The 25,397-nt window shown below is 36.9% G+C and overlaps 1 protein-coding gene across 1 annotated transcript in view; it reads left to right on the top strand.

The window, feature by feature from the left end:
* The window catches only part of LOC145692176 (methyl farnesoate epoxidase-like), a 114,118-nt gene that overhangs the window by 39,475 nt on the left and 49,246 nt on the right, over nt 1-25,397 (top strand). The window contains exons 3-5 of the mRNA XM_081767474.1: nt 170-321; nt 2,436-2,854; nt 3,393-3,495. Of these exons, the coding sequence (XP_081623600.1) occupies nt 170-321; nt 2,436-2,854; nt 3,393-3,495 (674 nt within the window). The remainder of the gene's footprint in view (nt 1-169; nt 322-2,435; nt 2,855-3,392; nt 3,496-25,397) is intronic.

Raw genomic sequence — 25,397 nt, 5'->3', positions numbered from 1 at the left:
CGTGTTAATTAATTTGTTATAATTTATAATCATGATATTAATTCAAATTGCATATTTGTTTTGAATTTACAGCACCAATGGCACTTCCGTTTCTGGGGAACTTTTACTACTTATTTTACCTTCGAGTAAAATTTCGTTCTTGGATTAAAGTATTCAATTATGTGTGCAGTAAATATGGTTCAGAATTTATGATTAACCAATTTGGTCTCAGTCAAATAGTTGTCTCCAGAAAGGAGTTCGTTCATGAGATCCTTACAAATAGGAAAACAGAAGGAAGAGCCATGTTTCCAGTGGTTAAGTATATGTATAAAGATAATAGTGGTTAGTACGTTTTTTTTTATTTTTATATGTTTAAAATAACCTGTGCTTATATTACTAGAAAATCGTTTAAAGTTATAAACTTTACACTCACTTTACATTTTTAAACATTTTGCTCCTGTTAAGGAAAATACTTATTTTTATAATTGGAAGATACTTATCCAAAGTTTACTTTTCGTATATGTTTAGAATAATATGTTCTTGTATAATTCATTTTATTCGTATATTTAGAATAATGTATTATTTACAATGAAGAGAAACGTGATGAAAGTTCTTCAGTTTTTTTTCAAGTGTTCAGAATAAAGTTTGCGTGTAGTGTATAATTAGCTCTATGTTCAAAGTTTGTGCGGTATTTATTATTGATGGTAGGTAGTGAAACTCTTTCATGAAATTCACCAAAATACCCAAAGTGTAAATACTGTATGTAACTTTTCACAATCCCTAGAATAACAAAATGAGAAGCTGAAAGTTTTAAGTAACTTAACTCGTTCAGGAGCCTTACCAGAGTTTTTTGAGCATCTGTTTAGGAACCAACAAATAGCATTGGATGTTGCCTAAACATATAGTGAAAAAGGAACATCTTTACGTTCTCTATATAAAATCTAACCGAAATGTATATGAGGAAATTTTTAGAAACAGTTTATTCCAGTCGTCTTCTTTCTTAATCATGGCGCAGAAGCTAAATGTGGACGTAAAGGTTCGACACATTCTTGGTTTCAATAACGATGAATTTGATGTTGCTAGCATCACTTTTAAGGCCCTGTATCGTATCATATGTTCGAAATTATTGATTGCGAAGAAGCTGGAGAAAATTATAAAGAAAACTGCAATGGAACAAGGGAAGAAGAGAGACCACCTATTCTTACTTGGGATCGAACCGAAGTTGCCAATTTAGTAGGTATATGTTTTTTCAACCTCTCTAGCATGGATCTATATAAAAATCTGCAGAACAAGACACTGAAGATAGCATAGTTTTGCGATATATTTTTTTAGATATAGCAAATTTTCACTACATTCCAAGACATGGTCGTCATGTCATTCTTAAGATATAAATTAGTAGCACGAAAATTTTAACAGTAATTTTAAGGTAAGAGTGATATACAATTCATCGGGTCAAATTATTCTTTTGAAATATTTTGTATGGTAATGAGCGTTACATGTATATAAAACCATCATCATCATTTAATTTGGTCTTCATTTATTTCTACAGTTAACACACACATATCAACGACATGTTTCATCACTGACGCAGAACAATTGTTTCAAAATTATTTCATTTTCTCCCGGATAAAAAAACAATAAAAAAAATTCCACTCTATGTAAAGCCAGAATCATCAGCTGGATAATTTACTCTTGTTGGGAAAGAAGATTAAAATGTCAAGATCATCATGCAGTATACACAAATTCAATCTATGTACAACATGTATCTAACTTGAAACAATTCTGATATTTTTACAATACATTTTTACTTTTAATTTGATTATCATGCCAGTGCCTCCATTGATTTCATTTATTATTTAATCCCGTTTTGATAAAACAAACAAAAATTTTCACTACAGAATCCAGCGAAAATGTAGAATGTATTATTGTATTGTTCGCAATATTTAACAGGGACGTTATTTTCTCTTGATGTATATCACTATTTGTTTGAATAATTTTTAAAGGAAAATTATGTAAGACATATACTGTTGTAGGCACTTACGAAACAGAACTTTTTAAATAATCGTCTTAAGTGGGGTTGAAACGATACCCAGATGAAAGGTACTTGCATACGTTTTTCTCCATTATTTCCTTTATTAAGATCGAACGACATATTCTTTATAACACACTAGTATAAGTAAGACATCACAGAAAAAATAGTTATTAAGACATCTGATGTAATTTTCGACATTTTATTGCTACAGTAAACTTAACTAAATTTTATTGAAATGTGGATATTATAAATATAAAACAATTTGTACAAGTTCAAACTATAATGAGCATAAGTGATGTTCACTTCTTGGGCAACAATTTAATAAGACGATATCATTAATTGAAACGTTTTTAGAAAACTAAATTTATCTCTATAAGACATTCCGAAAGATATTGTATTGTAAAATTTGCTGTCTTTATTTCAGGTTTGATATTTCAAAATGGACAAGTATGGCTGGAACATAGACGTTTTAGCTTAAAAATATTACGAACACTAGGATTTGGAAAGGATATCACGGAATCTATAGTTGCGGACGAAGGATCACGTTTAATAAGAATGTTACAACAGAGTAGTATAGAATCCGGATCGAAAGGAGTTGCAATAGATCATACATTCCACGCACCTGTTATCAATTGTCTATGGAGATTTATAGCAGGACATACCTTCAGTTATAGTGATCCAATATTACTTAAAATGATCCATCTACTCGAAGAATTGGAATCAGTTACAATGAAATCAGGACTAATACTTAATGCATTTCCATTGCTTCGGCATATTCTACCAGGATATACAAATTACACTAACCAAATAAAAATAAATAAATTCTTCGGTGAATACATCAAGGTAAAGTTAAATAATTTAAATTGTTTTTACATAAACAAAATACGTCTTTCTTTGTAGTTATAAACAACTTGTGCATTTATTAAATTATGTAACAAATTATGGAAATCCATTTGACTTAGTTTTGGCAATTTGAGTAAGGACATTGTGCCACTTAGCCATTCCTGGATAATTGTGGACCAATATGCTATTCAAGAGTCTGATTACCTAAAGTAATGCTTTCTCTTCGATGGAGAAAGGCATAAAAGATCATCTCCACCACATTAGGAATACACGTTCTGTGGATGAAGTGGTGGTTAATTTGAGGAATTTTAAAACAATTCTTACATGCAACATATTCCCAATCATTTCCTGATGCAGGAGCTGATTCAGATCACATGGTATATACATCACACTACTACTACTACTGCTACTACAAGTACTACTACTGATTATTTTTATCATTATTATTATTATTATTATTATTATTATTATTATTATTATTATCTCTGGTAAAAACGTTTGAGTGTAACTAAAGCAATGTATTAATTTCCTATTGCAGAATGTGTTTGAAAATCACAAACGAACTTACAACGATGAGAACTTGCGAGGCATGATGGAATACTTTTTACAGGAAATGGGACAGAAGAATTCAATCCTAACAGGTGAGTCTATAGGCGTTACTACTACATATAGAGGATGATTATGCTAGTTAAAACTCAGAGACTTCTCTCCTTTTGAAACTGGGTTATTAAACCTCGGAATTACACATAGTAATTCATACATTTTTGCTACGAATATAATGTATTTCTGATAGAGGATTAATGTTTTTGTCTCTATATTTAGGCTAAGTTTTACGTTCCATGGTGATGTCGGCTAGGTTAAAGAAACAGTAATGAAGAGAAATTAATGCAATGATTGACTAAGGAAAGTAAAACGAAATTTATTTATGTATTGTTTTTTCTTTATTTATTCACTAAGTTTCAATAAAGCACTATGCCGTTTGGCAGAGACTGAACATAACATTGAAATCACAAAAACGAAAATAAAAAAATACAAATATACATAATAGAAAGTAAACGTCTTAATTTTGCAATATTCTACTCAGTTGATTTATAAAGTTTCGTTCAGTAGTTATTATGTTGAAATGTGTTGAAATTGTGTTATAATCTTGCGCTAGTCTGTAAAACAAGAAGCGTTTAACAATTGATAACCCAGGAATACGTAAGTAAATTTAGAGATAGAGAGTTCGCCGATGAGGAACACAAAGATAATCTGCGACATTAATAATTCAGAATCAACTTTACCATTGGTGATCTTATATACTAAAAGTAAATAAGCTGCGCGACACCGTTTTTCAGGGGTACATAAGATCATTAAGATTATTAGTTCCTGTCTCGAATGATTACTCAACTCAGAAATTCTAAACTCAGGTCGACATGAGTGGATTCCTTCTTCTGAACATTCTTCATACTCGTTACCAGATTGGTCACCCCTCTATCACTTTTTCTCGAGGCACTCGTACCGGTACTTAATTACTGTGGCTTACAGGTCTCAGATAAGATAGTAAATTCGGGAATTACACACTCTTCTTTGTTTTCGTCGTGATTACAGCTACTTTTGCCTTACAAAAATAACACTCTGTTGTGTGGTCTGTCGGTTCCCACAAATAATTGGAACAGCAAACAGCATATATCCTGAACCTTTTGTCAGCCTGTCAGGAGTGTAATAAATGGCAAGCAGCATATGTGGTGGTCCGATTCCTTGTCTTGGTCGCCAACTTTACACCCGAAATATAGTTCGTAGCACTTCTTTACAAGCGGGGTCAATTGTTATTTTTCGATTTGAAGTCACCTCTCCACAGATATATCCAAACGAATTTTCACTATTGATAGAGGTACGAGGCATTTTCATCTTCTTAATGTTCAAAACAATTAAACTTCACTAAGCTATAACAAAATGCAACCACTTCCTACGCTATCAGAACTCAGAATGCTGTGACACAGGTGTCAAGAGTCAGAAAGCAATTCTATGCGATTGAATATGCGCCTAAGCAATGTCTCCAAATGTAATTCATTTCATATCAACGGTGCATGTGGAATACTAAGTTGAGGAGCTGCTTGTCAGCTCAATTTTGGGGGTGTAAATTGCTCTTCCACCAAATTTTCGCCTGCCGCAATTATAATTCTATATCAAAATCGCGTCAAATTAGTTACTCGTGTTCACTGTGCCCACTTGCCCCACTTTCAAGTATACCCTCCTCAGAGCGCTTCCAGACTATTTACTGACGATAAATACTGCACGGGAAAGGGGGTAGTGTTTCTTTTAGAGGGAAGTTATAGACGGAGCCAGCAATATCCATTTAAAGAAGAAGTTGGGCTTTTATTCCGCTCCCTCCCTCTTTTACCTTCCTCTCTCCGTAAGGACCCATATAAAATTTATCCTGCAAGGATCTTTGATAAGATGGTAGGTACCTCTTTCTTCCGATATTTCATTCCTTGAATCATGCTCAGTAGTGGCGATTCGTTCTGAAAACTGGAAATGGGAAAGTTGCATATGGCTAACATCAGAAACTATAATTAATTATAAAGGGACAACAAAAGTTAGGGGGGCAAGTGACCTTCGTCGCCGCCACGCTTCTTCCTTATATACTATGTAATCTGTGTCTGATGATGGTTTCCTTCTCACGCAAGCAATGATAAGGTGTGTTTCAGGGGGCTAGTAGCACAACCAGAGAACGGGAGCATGGGCGTTGAAACCGAGGGAAATGGAGGTGACATCTTCCTTCCAATGTTATGGACATGATGGATTATTTCTCGTCACATAAAACATAATAATTTTGTATGCTGAATTAATGAATGGAAGAGCAGGGAAAACATCAACGTTCTTTTATTTCATTCATCAAGCTTTTGGGTGAAATGTCTGCAAGTTTTGAACAAAGTGTTCTTATATTCTGATATAAAATATTAATATTTTCTTCTTGGAGTTTTAGTTGGCTTTAATTTAGAAAGACAGCACTGGAAAAGAGCATTCCTTTTGCAGGGAGAAATTATAATTCAGTAGACAGGCGAGGACCGTTCTTATTGAAGGAAACCCTTGTGTTTTGCAACTGGAGAATGAAGGATTGAAAGCACTAATTTTCAGAACTAATTAGTGCGGTAACTATTCTACGATTTTCAATGTGGTTATGGTTAGATCCGACGTGGAAAACGGATGAATTATTTTTAGCTGTGGTCTTGTGTTATATGTATCATTCAAGGGCCGGTCTTATTCTGACATTTGTCTGATTACAACCGTCATATAAGACAAAGGGCACTGCAAAGTAGTAGCTACTGTTGTTAGTATACTCTACATCTAAAAAAAAAAAAAATAAACAAAATATGTGGAAAAGTCCAGAATCGCTTAAGCCTGTAGAGCGAGTGATTGGTGCTTTTACATCTTGGTTTTCTGCAGTAAAACAATATTTTCGTGTTATGTGCAAAACGTTACATGATGCTAGGGAGTAATTGGAATCAATTGTTGGCCAAAGCTATGATGCTCCGGAAACATGCGAAAGAAGAATAATGGTATGAAAACACTTGTAGAAAATATTTGTCCATGTGCATTGTATATATCGTTCACCTCACATAGATTTTACGATTTTGGTAGTAAAGAAAACAATAAAAGACACGGAAACTTTGAGGATAACCGGACATCAACTACAGCGGAAGATAAAGAAAAACTTAGAGGAGCTGTCAATCATTGGCTGTAGAAATTTTTAGTCAAACCACCCATATTTTTTCCCAGCTTTCATCTTTCCCTAGCCTCTTTGTGTTGTATTACATTCTGGCAACACTTCCAGTGGACTAGTTGTTCTGCAGAACATGCTTTGAGTAAACTTCGCATAATACGAAGGTTGTTTCCGATCTATAGTGACTAAATAACACACATTTTGAAGCATCACCAAGCGGGAAGAAAAGAAAGCTGACAGTTGTGTTGTCTGTTTGGACTATCAACTGTGCATAACAGGTTTGGTAAGTGTATATTGGGACAAATGCTGCCGAAAATAAGTGCTGGTGAGAAGTCTACATACCTGTCTTTTCCGACGTGAACTACAGTTATGATGCTATTAGCAAATTACCAAAGTAGCATATCACGGGTGTTGAAAGGCGCAGGTAAGGCGACGCGTAGGATGATTCCTCTGGTGCAGAAACAGGTCCCCGCCGCCACTAGCCGCAAACAAGCTAGAATTTGGGGCTGTGGTCACCAGGGAGAATTCACCCACACAGAGCAGTACCGCGAACCGGCTTCAGACATCACTGCAGATAGTGCATATCATCATTCTCTGCAATCCGAGGTTACTAATGCGACGGAAAGTTCGTGCTCATAAGCTCTTCCCCAAACACTTCCAGGAACGTCATATCAAGTGTCGAAACCTGTGTGATCGTTTCCTGGCTGGTGAAAAGTGGACGTTTGTTGTAACACTAGGACGAGGCAAATATATTTATTTTGATGACTGTCACAAACCAAGTGCATTTTTAATCGATAAGCAAGTGTGAGGGACTTTCAAAGATGGTTCAGTGAATGCAAGTGAAGTTTTGCCACAGGCTTCACGATCATTGCTGGACACTTGTACCAGGGCAAGCTGGGAGAGTGGAATATTTGGACGCAGATTTATGAATTTTAGGGAGAGCTCCTCAAATCACAAGGGAGGATCTGCACCCCTGTTTCGTATATCATGTTCCTTGACCTCATGGGCATATATCGGAATTCCTTGTATTTTTCTAAATTTTATCTCAGTTTCCCTCAATTTATTTCAAACAACAGAATAAACCATATCCTACGCTTTTGCCGATTTTGAAGGATTTCAATAAGAACGGATAGCATTTTATAAGAAAATTGAGCGAGGAACAAAAATTGATTTTATTTTCAAATTCAGCACCCTAGATATAGCTTAGAACACTATTTATGTTCCTTGTTAGGAAAACTTTGTTAACTAATCAATGTTCAGAATCCGTACTTGGTACCATCAAATAAAATTTTTTTTAATTTCTTAATATTTATATACATTTATAATTGGGGACATTTTACTTTATTTTTAAATGAATCTGAGAAAGTACAGTTTCTAGATGTAATAAAAGCACAACAAATTGAAGAAATAAATCATAACAAATGCCTTTAAATGGGATAATGTAACTGTTCAACACAAACATAGAAACACACACATAATCTGACAAATATGTTGTTAAATGTATGTATTAGTTCTTTCGCTTCACTTTCAATGCCCTGAAATTTTCGAATTGCTCTCATTTAGCTTTCCTTCGGGATTACCCCATGCGATCAACGTTCAACAGGAAAACAGTAGTATGTTCCAATTCTGGATTTCTTCAGTGTTTACTAATATATTTCTCACATTAAATTCAATTACTAATAAATATCTTCGCGTTTATTGATTATCTTTAGAATTGATTTACAAATTTAGTCACCTTACTATCATCACAATTTTTCTGTCTAGTGTCCCAATCTTACCGATTTTGATCTGCTATCTTCGCTCGGTTTCGTCATTCTATTTACGTTTTTGTCAATGACATTTTTTTGGAATGTGACGTGGATTAAACACAGAAGTTGCGGTGATGTATATTTAAAAAAAAACATAAAAGATACATAATAAAATTCAGATTGAAGAAGAATCCCAACCAATAATAATTATATTATTATATTTGAACTATCATTATTTCAATTACTTGAGTGTGTTTATAAAACTGTATTGCAATTATTATTCTCTTTTCCTGCTATCTTAAAAGTGAATCTTTTTAGGTTAAGATATGATAAATTGTATTAACTAACAAACCAACTAACTGCATTGCCTATGGAGTACAATGGTACAATACTGTGCTCCCTACTCACTTCTGACCTTACTCAACTCTATTCAGTTTCTATTTTGTGTTCCTACTTCTGAGAGATCCATCATAATACTGTCCTCCCATCTGCAGGTCGTCTTCTGAATCCATTTCCATTTAAACCTTTGAAGCGTTTCACCGTTCTACCATTCTGGTTACATGACTGCCTTTCTGAGTCTCCTAGACTTGATGACAGTAACAATGTTTGTTAAACGGTATAAATTATGCAATGCCAATTTTGATTCTCTTTTCTCTTGGATCCGTATTTTTGCCATCAGGATCTAGTTCTCAATGCTTTCAGTCTGCTATGTTCTTCTATCAGAGCGAGCAGCTATATTCTTAACCCTATTGAATAACATGGATAATTATCGTTTTATATATTTTAAGCTTCAAATTTCTCCAAAGAATTAGCGACTACAAAAGATTTGGAACTGAATAATAGCATGAATTTCCTCAGTTAGTGTACATTTAATTTCCTTGTGAATATATTATGGTCTGTTAATATTGGTCCTAGATATATGAATGTGTTCACTTTCTCGTAGACAGTATTTGATATTTTAAAACTTCTATAATTTTCAGCTTTACAATGATTGTGAACCACCATGTTTTAAGTTTTCTCTGCTCTTACTAGTAAATCAATTTCACTGCAAGCTTTTATTCATACTTCTGTATTTCTTTCTGTTGTTTTCCTATGATCTCTTATTACATTAACGCTATCAGCATAATCTATAGCCTGATGAGTACCATTCAACTGTAGAGCGTGGTTCCGTTCTTTCATTCGTTGAACCACCGTAATCCGAAACCAAGTTGGTTAGTAATTTTGACCATGTCCCTTCTTATTTAAGGCCAATCTTCAAGGTAAAGCTAGTGGACAATAATTTTCCAACTCGGATTCATCTCTATATATCTTAATTAATCTAACTAGCATTATCAGTACACAAAAATTAGCTTAGATTGTTGGACAATGTTTCACACCTTAGTCGTTTCTCTTTCTGGAATCAACAAATAGTTGATTTATCGGGATATTATATTCCACTTGAATTTCGAGTATTTGTCGAATGGTAAATATTTGGTTAATTGTTGATCGTGTTCGCCTAAACCTACATTTATAATCCTGAATAATTTCATATGAGTTTATTTTTAAGTATCTATTGAAGCTTTCCTGGCGACGTATTTTGAACAGGTCATCACGGGCTAGCAGCCAGGTAGATAACGTTATATTGTGCGACGTTTTGATAACAGACATCGTCCTCATTTTCACGCGAATATGATGATGCACTAGAGTGTATGGAATATATATACACATTTATGCATGATTGGACTTTTCTGATTGGTGGTTGGAATTCCGGCTTCTAATTGGTGCTTGAAATGGCGGGATATGATAGCTGGCCATGTTTTACTGAGTTGGATTGCAACAGCTTTTTTATCCTCCTGTCCCGAACAGTTGAGCATTCTGCTATTATTTCGGTATCTGTGAACAAAATCTTATGTTGCTGTTTGATGGTATGTTCAGCCAATCCGGATTTTTCTGGTTGGTTTTGTCTGATGTAACTGTCGTGTTATATGCATCTGGCTTCACTGGTTCGTCATGTTTGTCCAATACATGACTTAATACATTCACATGGAATATGGTAAACTCCAGGAGTTCGGAGGCTTATGTCGTCTTTGGTTGATCGTATTGAGTTTCTTGTTTTTGCTGGAGGTTCGTGTATTGTCCTAGTGTTGTACCTGGCAAATAGTCTGCTGAGTTTCCAGAAGTTTTCGCGGTGTATGGGGGCAGATTATGTCTTTCCGTTCTTCATTCAAAATTTCTTCTGTACTTTTGTGCTTGTTGTCAGTGTCCTTCCTTCTGGTCCTTTTCAGGACCATATTTATATCTCTCATTGAGTATCCATTATGTAGCATGCTGCTGCGAAGGTGATTAAGTTACTCTATTAAACAATCCTTGTTGGAGATGGAGAATGCTCCATGTGCTAAGGTGTTGAGAACTCCAAGCCTTTGAGCTTTGTGATGGAAACTGTTTGCGTTTAGATATAAATATGTATGTGTCGGTTTTCTGTATACACTATGGCCTAGGCTGCTGTCCGATCTTCTGCATATCATGATGTCAAGAAATGGTACACGTTCTTCTTGTTCTACTTCCATCGTGAATTTAATTTTCGGATGCTAGTTATTGAGATGCTGCAGGAATTTCTGTAAGGAATTTCATCCATGTGGCCAGATGGTGAAGGTTCCATCAACATATCTATAAAAATGTGTAGGTGCAAGTGGTACTTTCTTCAGTGCTTCATGTTCAAAGTGCTCCATATAAAAATTGATTACTGCAGGTGAGAGTGGAGAACCCATGGCGACGCCGTCTGTTTGTTCATAATACTGACCACGATATAGGAAGAAGATTGAAGTGAGAACATGTTGAAAGAGATCCTATATCTCAGGCTGGAAGTGTTTCCTAAGAATCAGTATTGTGTCCCTGATCGGAACTCTGTTAAATAAAGATACCACGTCGAAACTAACCATAAGATCATTGGAAGAGATCTTCATCGTCTTCAGGCTTTTTATAACCTCTCTTGAGTTTTTCACATGGTGTTGACAATTACCCACGTGTGGTTGGAGTAATGTTGTAAGATCCTTGCCCAAAGAGTAGGTTGGGCTTTCTATTGCACTAACAATTGATCTCAGTGGTATCCCTGCCTTATGTATTTTTGGTATGCCATATAGTCTCGGAGGTATGCCGCAGTGTGGTTTAAGTTGTTTGCGTGTATCTTCGTCCAGTTCCGATTTTTTAGCAGTGAAGCTGTTCTTCTTTCTACAGCAGGTGTTGGATCTCGTGACAAGGTGGTATATGCTGGATCTTGAAGTAACTGTGAAATCTTCTCTTGATAGACATCTGTGGGAAGCACTACAGTGATGTTTCCTTTGTCTGCTGGTAGAAGAGCGATACTTGCGTCTTCTCTTAATGCTTTAAGTGCGATCCATTCGGCTTTGCTAATGTTTGACCTTGGCATGACGGCTCTTTTCAGGACCACGCTGGCTTCTTGGCGTATTTCTTCTTCTGTATCGTTGGGAAGATTGCTAACTGCTTGTTGTATGCTGGCCATGATATCTATAGCAGCAATTTTCTTCGGCGTGATGGCAGAATTCCGCCCTTTCTTTAGAAAGCTGGTAGTTGTTTCATCCAAAGGTGCATTATTGGGGTTTACGACCACTTTCTCTGTTTCGATTCCGTGTTGGGTTGGTGTGGCAGGTTTTATTCGATTGAATTTCTTAATTTGTTTTGTAGTCGTTGGTTCGTGAGATATCGGCCAACGCTGCTGAAGATAGGTCGGCCAATTCCCAATCTATTGGTGAGAGACAGCCGGCTAGTTCCATGTGAGTTCTTAGAAAAAGTCGGTCCGTACGGTCCAGTTGCTGACGGATAAAATATATGCGTTCTCTTACAAGTGCCATACTTGTGTGTTCTAAGATTCTTGAAATTCTCGCAGAATTAAGAGGGAAGCGTAGTCTGGTAAAGATTGGTGACACTCCATTGTCTCTGCATCTCAAGAGGAGGTTAAGTTGCATAAAAGACGTGCCTTCTTGCTTCGTAGTTCTTGTAGAGAGTGCATACTACGAAGCATTTCCTTCCCGTAAAGGAATTTCAATAGATACTTTAAATAATAACCAGCCACACCAACCAAACAAGCCAGTGTGGTCCTGGAAAGAGCCGTCATGCCCAGATCAAACATTAGTAAAGCCGAATGAATCGCACTTAAAGCATTAAGAGAAGACGAAAGTATCACTATTCTACCAGCTGGCAAAGGAAACATCACTGTAGTAGTTCCCATAGATGTCTATCAACAGAAGATTTCACAGTTACTTCGAGATCCTGCTTCTTAGGAAGCACTTCCAGCCTGAGATATTGGATCTCTTTCAACAAGTTCTCACTTCAACCATCTTCCTATATCGCGGTCAGTATTACGAACATACAGACGGCGTCACCATGGGTTCTCCACTCTCACCTGCAGTAGTCAAATTTTATATGGCGCACTTTGGACATGAAGCACTGAAGAAAGTACCACTTGCACCCACTCATTTCTATAGATATGTTGATGACACCTTCACTATCTGGACACATGGACGAAATTCCTTACAGGAACTCCTGCTGCATCTCAATAACCAGCATCCGAATATTAAATTCACGATGCAAGTTGAATAAGAAGGATGTGTACCATTTCTTGACATCATGATATACAGAAGACTGGACGGCAGCCTAGGCCATAGGATATACAGGAAACCAACACATACAGATTTATATGTGAACGCAAACAGTTTCCATCACAAAACTCAACAGCTTGGAGTTCTCAACACCTTAGCACATAGAGCATTCTCCATCTTCAACAAGGATTGTTTAATAGAGGAGCTTAATCACCTTCGCAGCAGCATGCTACATAATGGATACTCAATCAGAGATATACATACGGTCCATGAAAGGACCAGAAGAAAGGACACAGGCAACAAGCACAAAAGTACAGAAGAAACTTTGAATGGAGAACGGAAGAACACAATCTGCCTCCCATACACCGCGAGCACTTCTGGAAAGCTTAGCAGACTATTTGCCAGGAACAACATTAGAATAATACACAAATCTCCAAAAAATAAAAAATAAAAAAAACTTAATACCACCAACTAAAGACGACCTTAAGCTTCCGAAGTTCTGGAGTTTACCGCATTCCTTGTGAATGTGGTAAGTCATGTATTGGACCAACAGTACTAACCATTGAAGCCAGGTTCAAATAACACAACAGTTACTTCAGACTAAAACAACCAGAAAAATCCGGATAGGCTGAACTTAGCATCAAACAGCAACGTAAGAGTTTGTTCACAGATACAGAAATAGTAGCCAAATGTTCAAGAGTTTATGACAGGAGGATAAAAGAAGCTGTTGCAATCGCACAAGTAAAAACGAACCTTAACAGAGACACAGGATTCCAACTCAATAAAACATGGCCACCAATGATATCCTGCCATTTCAAGCACCAATCAGAAGACGCCATATCAACCACCAATCAGAAAATTACAATCATCCGTACATGCTTATAATATTCCGTACACTCTAGTGCATGATCATATTCCCCTGAAGATGAGGACGATGTTAGCCCTCGGAACGTCGCACAATATAACGTTATTTACCTGGCTGCTATCCCGAGAAGACCTGTTCACGAGATTATTCTTGTTACAAGAATATCTGAGACCATTTTTTAGAATTTTGCTTGAAGATAAATATCTCCATAATTATTACAATCAGTTTTGACGCTTTTCGCATGAATTGGAACAATCTTAGATTTTTCCATTCTTGTTGCAATAGCTCCTTATTTCCGATAAGGAAAACGATTTTGTGTGTCTGATTTCACAATTTTCACCTCGAAATAGAAATGACACAGCCGGGATTTTGTCTACACCGGGAGATTTGCGTTTTTTTCAATATCATTATTGTGATTTCTAATCATAATTCCAAGCAAATTCCATACCCTATGAAACCACCGGAAATGTAAACTGCTATACTGGATTTTTTAATGTATTCAAATTAATTATCTATTTTCTTATTTACAATAGGTCGTGATTATATAGTGTGTAAAACACAAGAAGCTTATGTTTCAAACCTTATTTTCCTTGGAATGAATAAGGTATTGACTGTGTAGGGTTCTTATATTATTCCCTTGTGAATATGCCAGTATGACCAGCACCTGCCAGTTTTTTTATAGGTTATCATCCCAATCGTAAAGTTCAGATGTAATTTGCTGCTAATGATGCAGTTTTCCTAGACAACTATGCATTAATTCAATTTGCTGGAACTGTTGAAGTGTGGTTTCAAGAATATCAAGATAAGTTTCATTCTATCTGATGGAACTGAGCGAAACACCGTACGAAATAAGATTAAATGCTCCTCGATGATTCTAGACCTTTCTTCTACGAACCAGCATCCAATAAGAAGTGTTTATGCAGGCTAAACCGGTTTCTAGCAATGAATTCCATCAGGACTTTTCCCAGCTGGAGCTAGATGATACACTCACACCCACCCACCCACACACACACACACACACACACACACACACATATATATATATATATATATATATATATATATATATATATATATATGTGTGTGTGTGTGTGTGTGTGTGTGTATGTCTCACACACACACAATCACCTTAAGAAGACGCGTGCACAAAATGCTTCATATCAACTGATCAATCGTTTCAGCCCATATTATACCTTCGTTAACATACTGTATATAAAATATTCAATACATTAATATTAGGGTAGAATTGACAAGAAAAAAAGACAAAATACATGGAATCATTTTCGAAGTACACTAAACATACACGCCCACCGAGTCTTTCCTCCTCCATTGTTGAGCGTATCCAAGACTTTACTCTTCTTATAGTACTTAAAGAGCACTGTACTGCGTACGTAGTTGCTGGAAGCGACAGAAATCTTTCTAATGCAGTTCCTACGTCAGGAAAATAGTTCTTGCAATGTTGTAATAAATCAATACAGGAACACTGAGCACTTTTTGTGCCTTTCACAGTGAGTACATAACGCCTTGTGATATTGTTATTGTATAATTATTTCATACCACTTTCAGTACCTGGTATTACAGCGCATCCGTCATTACCCTGTCCACACAATTTCGTCTTATCAAGGTTACATTTAGACGAAACGGATTAAAACTTCAATTGTAATTACGTTTAATTAAGTTCTTGTAGAATCAGAAAACCAAGTAATCCTTATCCAATTTTTGATTGGTTTAGAGTTGAGTCTAAATAAACTGAATTCGATTTATTTTGAAATCGATTTGAAGTATAATTCACATTGCTTAATCGTCCTTGAAAGTGTTATTTCAACACAGTGTCTCCAGCATCGACAGTAAAGTATAACAGGTCCTGGAACACGGCTGAGTACAGTAGCGACACTTGGTACAATTGTACAACATTTAACCCTCCCGTTGGTACCACGCTGGCATTTTCAGCTCCGTTTGTGAAAACGTTGGTACAATTCTACACAATTGAGCACCATATAAGAAGCACTTGTCACATTTTCAATAGTGTCAGTAAGACTTTTCCTACATCTCTTGTTACTCATACTGTTTCTTCGAGTCTTAAAAAATGCTCTTCAACATTCATTCTGTGATCTTGCAAAGCATAACGCTACAAACTTCGTTTGTGAAATTCTAACTATACCGGTTCTTTGTGGCTAAGCGCTTAGCATACTCACCTTTTGCATGGGAAACCCGGATTGAATTTCCGGCTGGACCATAAGAAGTTCGGATTCCACGCTAATCAGTAGGTTCCTACTCATATAGCTTCGCTGCTGAAAGGGACTTTAAACTCAAAAATCAACTTAATCGGTCAGTAGAACTATACCGGGAAACAAATCGGGCTAGATGGGTGAATCCGCGCGTGCATGAAGATAACGAAGAAGAAGCAGTGTTCTGGAAATTTTAGCTTTAAATCTAAAAGAGGAAGTACGTACACTTTGAATCAAGTGTTGAATATTTTGAGGAAGATCAGTGTGTACTCAAGTAAGTCTGTTATACTTCCTAGGAGCGAGAAATGTTTCACCTACTACTTCAATTGTTCGGGGTCGTCCTATTTGGATAGTCTTAAAAATAATTTTTAAACAGAGCAATTTCTTGATTTGGATTCTTGGAAGAAGGGGAAAGGTGTTCTAGAACTTTGTCCTTTTACTTTCGAGTTATGGAGCCAAGTTTTACACTGGTATAAAATAATGAATTCAACCCTTTTTGTTTCTATTTGGTACTATCTTTCAGCTCACACCAGAGCTAGCACTGTAGCAATACAGCGCTTGATCCGATTTATCACTTCGAAGAATTAAATCATGTGTTGCGTAGAACGAGATGGAAGTTAATATAGGAACTACCTTTCTTCTTTATTTTCAACATTATTTCTGAGTTCGGAATCAATCTGTTCTACTACGTTCATTCCTTTTTGTTCCTCGTATCTAATTAATTTGGCCTTTTCAACTGACTCTTTATGGCACTCAGGTCTCATGTGTTATCGTGCAGCTTTGCGAAAGCTTCTATACTTAAAATAAAGTCTCACAATAAAATTACGCTAAACGCAACTTTGAGCATTGGATTTAAATAAGACACGCGTGCTACACACTGCTCCCTCAGAAACAGAGTAGTCTCATAACCAGGACCCATAATCCTTTATCCACTGATGTTTGAATGGACGAGTTTTTCCGACCGACAGGTTTTTTTTAAAGGTAAGGAATCACTTGGAATCCACGGTGAGCATAAGCAGTACGAATTTTAAGTTGTCGTCCATATGATGTGCTCAAAGATAATTTTCAATGATAGCTTTCTCGTTGCGATCTTTTTCTCGGTAATAGCGTAGATAACTTGCACTGTTGTTTCAAAAATCGTTGTTCCGTAGCTGGTCGTATCTGTGTTTAAAAATGTGGTATAACAATGAAACTTTAATTACAAGGCTGCAAGGCCCAGTTCCTTTATTATCATTAGTAGTAGTAGTAGTATTAGTATTAGTATTAGTGTTATTGATGATAATAATAATTTAAAAGTTAAAAATAACTAACATTTTATCATTTCAGCTGGTCTTGAAGAAGGAAGTCCTCTTATATTTGAAAAATTGTATTATTGAAAGTCTAGCTTCAATGTCAGTTTTCGAATTGCTACAATTATCCCTATAAAACAAACCATCGTCTACAAAGGAAACAAGAAAGAGCGAAATTATTTTTTCAACTCAACTGACAGCAATTTTCATTCAAATACCCTGCCATTACATTCAATATAATCATTACTGAATAAAATATATAGAATTTCGCACTGAGGATGGGAGTATGTTAAAATCTTGATGAGTTCGATCAAATTTTCTTACTTCGAATCATTTATTTGAATGTTGATTTGTCACCAGATGAGCCTATAAATAACAATATTTTGAAAAATCCATTAGTGGCAATTGCCCCCTGTTTCCTCCCTTGGTGTCCGTGTTTCTAGTCGTATTAATCAGTTATGATACACGTAATTCAATTTCCGTAAGTTGTTTAAATTATTTAAATATCTACATATTAAAGTATAAATCTTATTTGATTAATATGGCGTTTGACCACTTTAAGAATATACAACTTGCGATGTTGTGGTATGTAACTCGTGAATCGTTAACTTAGAGAGACTGAAATTATCTCATTTACTGAAGTGATGATGGAGCAAAAACTATACCTTACTCACTGTTCGGAAATTGGTCATAATAATTTAATAAACTTGGAAAGATTCTAACAGAACCTGTAATGTTTCTGTTGCAAGAAACTAATACGGACGTTCAGTCATAATTCTTGTTAGTTCCAACTACAAGCCGTGAATATGTATGGGTACAACTCAAAGAGATATATCTTTCCGAAGTTCTGGTTCCTTCTGTTTTCATGATGAAGTTCACTATCTCCACTATCCACTCTGCTTACAGACTAAATAATCTTAAATCAAATCTCTACTGTGAATGCTCGGGCCTATTGTAGGACTTCACACACATGTTGATCCAAATGCTGATTAAATTCTGTAGTCAGTTACGTCACATTAGGTGTGACTCAGCGTACAGTATTAGTTTCTTGCAACAGCCGAATTGCATGGTTTGTTAGAATCTTTCCACGTTTGTTAAATCAAAGCTCACAGTGGATGCTCAAGCCTATGTACACCTATTGTCGGACTTTGCACACAGGTTGATCCAAATGCTGATTAAATTCTGTAGTCAGTTACGTCACATTAGGTGTGACTCAGCGTAAAGTATTAGTTTCTTGCAACAGCCGAATTGCATGTTTTGTTAGAATCTTTCCACGTTTGTTAAATCAAAGCTCACAGTGGATGCTCAAGCCTATGTACACCTATTGTCGGACTTCACACACAGGTTGATCCAAGTGCTGATTAAATTCTGTAGTCAGTTACGTCACATTAGGTGTGACTCAGCGTACAGTATTAGTTTCTTGCAACAGCCGAATTGCATGGTTTGTTAGAATCTTTCCACGTTTGTTAAATCAAAGCTCACAGTGGATGCTCAAGCCTATGTACACCTATTGTCGGACTTTGCACACAGGTTGATCCAAATGCTGATTAAATTCTGTAGTCAGTTACGTCACATTAGGTGTGACTCAGCGTACAGTATTAGTTTCTTGCAACAGCCGAATTGCATGGTTTGTTAGAATCTTTCCAGGTTTGTTAAATCAAAGCTCACAGTGGATGCTCAAGCCTATGTACACCTATTGTCGGACTTCACACACAGGTTGATCCAAGTGCTGATTAAATTCTGTAGTCAGTTACGTCACATTAGGTGTGACTCAGCGTACAGTATTAGTTTCTTGCAACAGCCGAATTGCATGTTTTGTTAGAATCTTTCCACGTTTGTTAAATCAAAGCTCACAGTGGATGCTCAAGCCTATGTACACCTATTGTCGGACTTTGCACACAGGTTGATCCAAATGCTGATTAAATTCTGTAGTCAGTTACGTCACATTAGGTGTGACTCAGCGTAAAGTATTAGTTTCTTGCAACAGCCGAATTGCATGTTTTGTTAGAATCTTTCCACGTTTGTTAAATCAAAGCTCACAGTGGATGCTCAAGCCTATGTACACCTATTGTCGGACTTTGCACACAGGTTGATCCAAATTCTGATTAAATTCTGTAGTCAGTTACGTCACATTAGGTGTGACTCAGCGTACAGTATTAGTTTCTTGCAACAGCCGAATTGCATGGTTTGTTAGAATCTTTCCAGGTTTGTTAAATCAAAGCACACAGTGGATGCTCAAGCCTATGTACACCTATTGTAGGACTTCACACACAGGTTGATCCAAATGCTGATTAAATTCTGTAGTCAGTTACGTCACATTAGGTGTGACTCAGCGTACAGTATTAGTTTCTTGCAACAGCCGAATTGCATGTTTTGTTAGAATCTTTCCACGTTTGTTAAATCAAAGCTCACAGTGGATGCTCAAGCCTATGTACACCTATTGTCGGACTTTGCACACAGGTTGATCCAAATGCTGATTAAATTCTGTAGTCAGTTACGTCACATTAGGTGTGACTCAGCGTAAAGTATTAGTTTCTTGCAACAGCCGAATTGCATGTTTTGTTAGAATCATTACACGTTTGTTAAATCAAAGCTCACAGTGGATGCTCAAGCCTATATCCACCTATTGTCGGACTTTGCACACAGGTTGATCCAAATGCTGATTAAATTCTGTAATCAGTTACGTCACATTAGGTGTGACTCAGCGTACAGTATTAGTTTCTTGCAACAGCCGAATTGCATGTTTTGTTAGAATCTTTCCACGTTTGTTAAATCAAAGCTCACAGTGGATGCTCAAGCCTATATACACCTATTGTCGGACATTGCACACAGGTTGATCCAAATGCTGATTAAATTCTGTAGTCAGTTACGTCACATTAGGTGTGACTCAGCGTAAAGTATTAGTTTCTTGCAACAGCCGAATTGCATGTTTTGTTAGAATCTTTCCACGTTTGTTAAATCAAAGCTCGCAGTGGATGCTCAAGCCTATATACACCTATTGTCGGACTTTGCACACAGGTTGATCCAAATGCTGATTGAATTCTGTAGTCAGTTACGTCACATTAGGTGTGACTCAGCGTACAGTATTAGTTTCTTGCAACAGCCGAATTGCATGTTTTGTTAGAATCTTTCCACGTTTGTTAAATCAAAGCTCACAGTGGATGCTCAAGCCTATATACACCTATTGTCGGACTTTGCACACAGGTTGATCCAAATGCTGATTAAATTCTGTAGTCAGTTACGTCACATTAGGTGTGACTCAGCGTACAGTATTAGTTTCTTGCAACAGCCGAATTGCATGTTTTGTTAGAATCTTTACACGTTTGTTAAATCAAAGCTCACAGTAGATGCACAAGCCTATATACACCTATTGGCGGACTTTGCACACAGATTGATCCAAATGCTGATTATATTCTGTAGTCAGTTACGTCACATTAGGTGTGACTCAGCGTAAAGTATTAGTTTCTTGCAACAGCCGAATTGCATGTTTTGTTAGAATCTTTCCACGTTTGTTAAATCAAAGCTCACAGTGGATGCTCAAGCCTATATACACCTGTTGTCGGACTTTGCACACAGGTTGATCCAAATGCTGATTAAATTCTGTAGTCAGTTACGTCACATTAGGTGTGACTCAGCGTAAAGTATTAGTTTCTTGCAACAGCCGAATTGCATGTTTTGTTAGAATCTTTCCACGTTTGTTAAATTAAAGCTCACAGTGGATGCTCAAGCCTATATACACCTATTGTCGGACTTTGCACACAGGTTGATCCAAATGCTGATTAAATTCTGTAGTCAGTTACGTCACATTAGGTGTAACTCAGCGTACAGTATTAGTTTCTTGCAACAGCCGAATTGCATGTTTTGTTAGAATCTTTCCACGTTTGTTAAATCAAAGCTCACAGTGGATGCTCAAGCCTATATACATCTATTGTCGGACTTTGCACACAGGTTGATCCAAATGCTGATTAAATTCTGTAGTCAGTTACGTCACATTAGGTGTGACTCAGCGTAAAGTATTAGTTTCTTGCAACAGCCGAATTGCATGTTTTGTTAGAATCTTTCCACGTTTGTTAAATCAAAGCTCACAGTGGATGCTCAAGCCTATATACACCTATTGTCGGACTTCGCACACAGGTTGATCCAAATGCTGATTAAATTCTGTAGTCAGTTACGTCACATTAGGTGTGACTCAGCGTACAGTATTAGTTTCTTGCAACAGCCGAATTGCATGGTTTGTTAGAATCTTTCCACGTTTGTTAAATCAAAGCTCACAGTGGATGCTCAAGCCTATATACACCTATTGTCGGACTTTGCACACAGGTTGATCCAAATGCTGATTAAATTCTGTAGTCAGTTACGTCACATTAGGTGTGACTCAGCGTAAAGTATTAGTTTCTTGCAACAGCCGAATTGCATGTTTTGTTAGAATCTTTCCACGTTTGTTAAATCAAAGCTCACAGTGGATGCTCAAGCCTATATACACCTATTGTCGGACTTTGCACACAGGTTGATCCAAATGCTGATTAAATTCTGTAGTCAGTTACGTCACATTAGGTGTGACTCAGCGTAAAGTATTAGTTTCTTGCAACAGCCGAATTGCATGTTTTGTTAGAATCTTTCCACGTTTGTTAAATCAAAGCTCACAGTGGATGCTCAAGCCTATATACACCTATTGTCGGACTTTGCACACAGGTTGATCCAAATGCTGATTAAATTCTGTAGTCAGTTACGTCACATTAGGTGTGACTCAGCGTACAGTATTAGTTTCTTGCAACAGCCGAATTGCATGGTTTGTTAGAATCTTTCCACGTTTGTTAAATCAAAGCTCACAGTGGATGCTCAAGCCTATATACACCTATTGTCGGACTTTGCACACAGGTTGATCCAAATGCTGATTAAATTCTGTAGTCAGTTACGTCACATTAGGTGTGACTCAGCGTAAAGTATTAGTTTCTTGCAACAGCCGAATTGCATGTTTTGTTAGAATCTTTCCACGTTTGTTAAATCAAAGCTCACAGTGGATGCTCAAGCCTATATACACCTATTGTCGGACTTTGCACACAGGTTGATCCAAATGCTGATTAAATTCTGTAGTCAGTTACGTCACATTAGGTGTGACTCAGCGTAAAGTATTAGTTTCTTGCAACAGCCGAATTGCATGTTTTGTTAGAATCTTTCCACGTTTGTTAAATCAAAGCTCACAGTGGATGCTCAAGCCTATATACACCTATTGTCGGACTTTGCACACAGGTTGATCCAAATGTTGATTAAATTCTGTAGTCAGTTACGTCACATTAGGTGTATCTCAGCGTAAAGTATTAGTTTCTTGCAACAGCCGAATTGCATGTTTTGTTAGAATCTTTCCACGTTTGTTAAATCAAAGCTCACAGTGGATGCTCAAGCCTATATACACCTATTGTCGGACTTTGCACACAGGTTGATCCAAATGCTGATTAAATTCTGTAGTCAGTTACGTCACATTAGGTGTGACTCAGCGTACAGTATTAGTTTCTTGCAACAGCCGAATTGCATGTTTTGTTAGAATCTTTCCACGTTTGTTAAATCAAAGCTCACAGTGGATGCTCAAGCCTATATACACCTATTGTCGGACTTTGCACACAGGTTGATCCAAATGCTGATTAAATTCTGTAGTCAGTTACGTCACATTAGGTGTGACTCAGCGTAAAGTATTAGTTTCTTGCAACAGCCGAATTGCATGTTTTGTTAGAATCTTTCCACGTTTGTTAAATCAAAGCTCACAGTGGATGCTCAAGCCTATATACACCTATTGTCGGACTTTGCACACAGATTGATCCAAATGCTGATTAAATTCTGTAGTCAGTTACGTCACATTAGGTGTGACTCAGCGTAAAGTATTAGTTTCTTGCAACAGCCGAATTGCATGTTTTGTTAGAATCTTTCCACGTTTGTTAAATCAAAGCTCACAGTGGATGCTCAAGCCTATATACACCTATTGTCGGACTTTGCACACAGGTTGATCCAAATGCTGATTAAATTCTGTAGTCAGTTACGTCACATTAGGTGTGACTCAGCGTACAGTATTAGTTTCTTGCAACAGCCGAATTGCATGGTTTGTTAGAATCTTTCCACGTTTGTTAAATCAAAGCTCACAGTGGATGCTCAAGCCTATATACACCTATTGTCGGACTTTGCACACAGGTTGATCCAAATGCTGATTAAATTCTGTAGTCAGTTACGTCACATTAGGTGTGACTCAGCGTAAAGTATTAGTTTCTTGCAACAGCCGAATTGCATGTTTTGTTAGAATCTTTCCACGTTTGTTAAATCAAAGCTCACAGTGGATGCTCAAGCCTATATACACCTATTGTCGGACTTTGCACACAGGTTGATCCAAATGCTGATTAAATTCTGTAGTCAGTTACGTCACATTAGGTGTGACTCAGCGTAAAGTATTAGTTTCTTGCAACAGCCGAATTGCATGTTTTGTTAGAATCTTTCCACGTTTGTTAAATCAAAGCTCACAGTGGATGCTCAAGCCTATATACACCTATTGTCGGACTTTGCACACAGGTTGATCCAAATGCTGATTAAATTCTGTAGTCAGTTACGTCACATTAGGTGTGACTCAGCGTACAGTATTAGTTTCTTGCAACAGCCGAATTGCATGGTTTGTTAGAATCTTTCCACGTTTGTTAAATCAAAGCTCACAGTGGATGCTCAAGCCTATATACACCTATTGTCGGACTTTGCACACAGGTTGATCCAAATGCTGATTAAATTCTGTAGTCAGTTACGTCACATTAGGTGTGACTCAGCGTAAAGTATTAGTTTCTTGCAACAGCCGAATTGCATGTTTTGTTAGAATCTTTCCACGTTTGTTAAATCAAAGCTCACAGTGGATGCTCAAGCCTATATACACCTATTGTCGGACTTTGCACACAGGTTGATCCAAATGCTGATTAAATTCTGTAGTCAGTTACGTCACATTAGGTGTGACTCAGCGTAAAGTATTAGTTTCTTGCAACAGCCGAATTGCATGTTTTGTTAGAATCTTTCCACGTTTGTTAAATCAAAGCTCACAGTGGATGCTCAAGCCTATATACACCTATTGTCGGACTTTGCACACAGGTTGATCCAAATGTTGATTAAATTCTGTAGTCAGTTACGTCACATTAGGTGTAACTCAGCGTAAAGTATTAGTTTCTTGCAACAGCCGAATTGCATGTTTTGTTAGAATCTTTCCACGTTTGTTAAATCAAAGCTCACAGTGGATGCTCAAGCCTATATACACCTATTGTCGGACTTTGCACACAGGTTGATCCAAATGCTGATTAAATTCTGTAGTCAGTTACGTCACATTAGGTGTGACTCAGCGTACAGTATTAGTTTCTTGCAACAGCCGAATTGCATGTTTTGTTAGAATCTTTCCACGTTTGTTAAATCAAAGCTCACAGTGGATGCTCAAGCCTATATACACCTATTGTCGGACTTTGCACACAGGTTGATCCAAATGCTGATTAAATTCTGTAGTCAGTTACGTCACATTAGGTGTGACTCAGCGTAAAGTATTAGTTTCTTGCAACAGCCGAATTGCATGTTTTGTTAGAATCTTTCCACGTTTGTTAAATCAAAGCTCACAGTGGATGCTCAAGCCTATATACACCTATTGTCGGACTTTGCACACAGATTGATCCAAATGCTGATTAAATTCTGTAGTCAGTTACGTCACATTAGGTGTGACTCAGCGTAAAGTATTAGTTTCTTGCAACAGCCGAATTGCATGTTTTGTTAGAATCTTTCCACGTTTGTTAAATCAAAGCTCACAGTGGATGCTCAAGCCTATATACACCTATTGTCGGACTTTGCACACAGGTTGATCCAAATGCTGATTAAATTCTGTAGTCAGTTACGTCACATTAGGTGTAACTCAGCGTACAGTATTAGTTTCTTGCAACAGCCGAATTGCATGTTTTGTTAGAATCTTTCCACGTTTGTTAAATCAAAGCTCACAGTGGATGCTCAAGCCTATATACACCTATTGTCGGACTTTGCACACAGGTTGATCCAAATGCTGATTAAATTCTGTAGTCAGTTACGTTACATTAGGTGTGACTCAGCGTAAAGTATTAG

Source organism: Thermobia domestica, chromosome 8 (assembly GCF_964235325.1).
Source record: "Thermobia domestica chromosome 8, izTheDome1.hap1.1, whole genome shotgun sequence".
Taxonomy (NCBI): Eukaryota; Metazoa; Arthropoda; class Insecta; order Zygentoma; family Lepismatidae; genus Thermobia; species Thermobia domestica.
The sequence above is the reverse complement of the archived record's forward strand: the minus strand, read 5'-3'. Positions and strand labels throughout refer to the sequence as shown.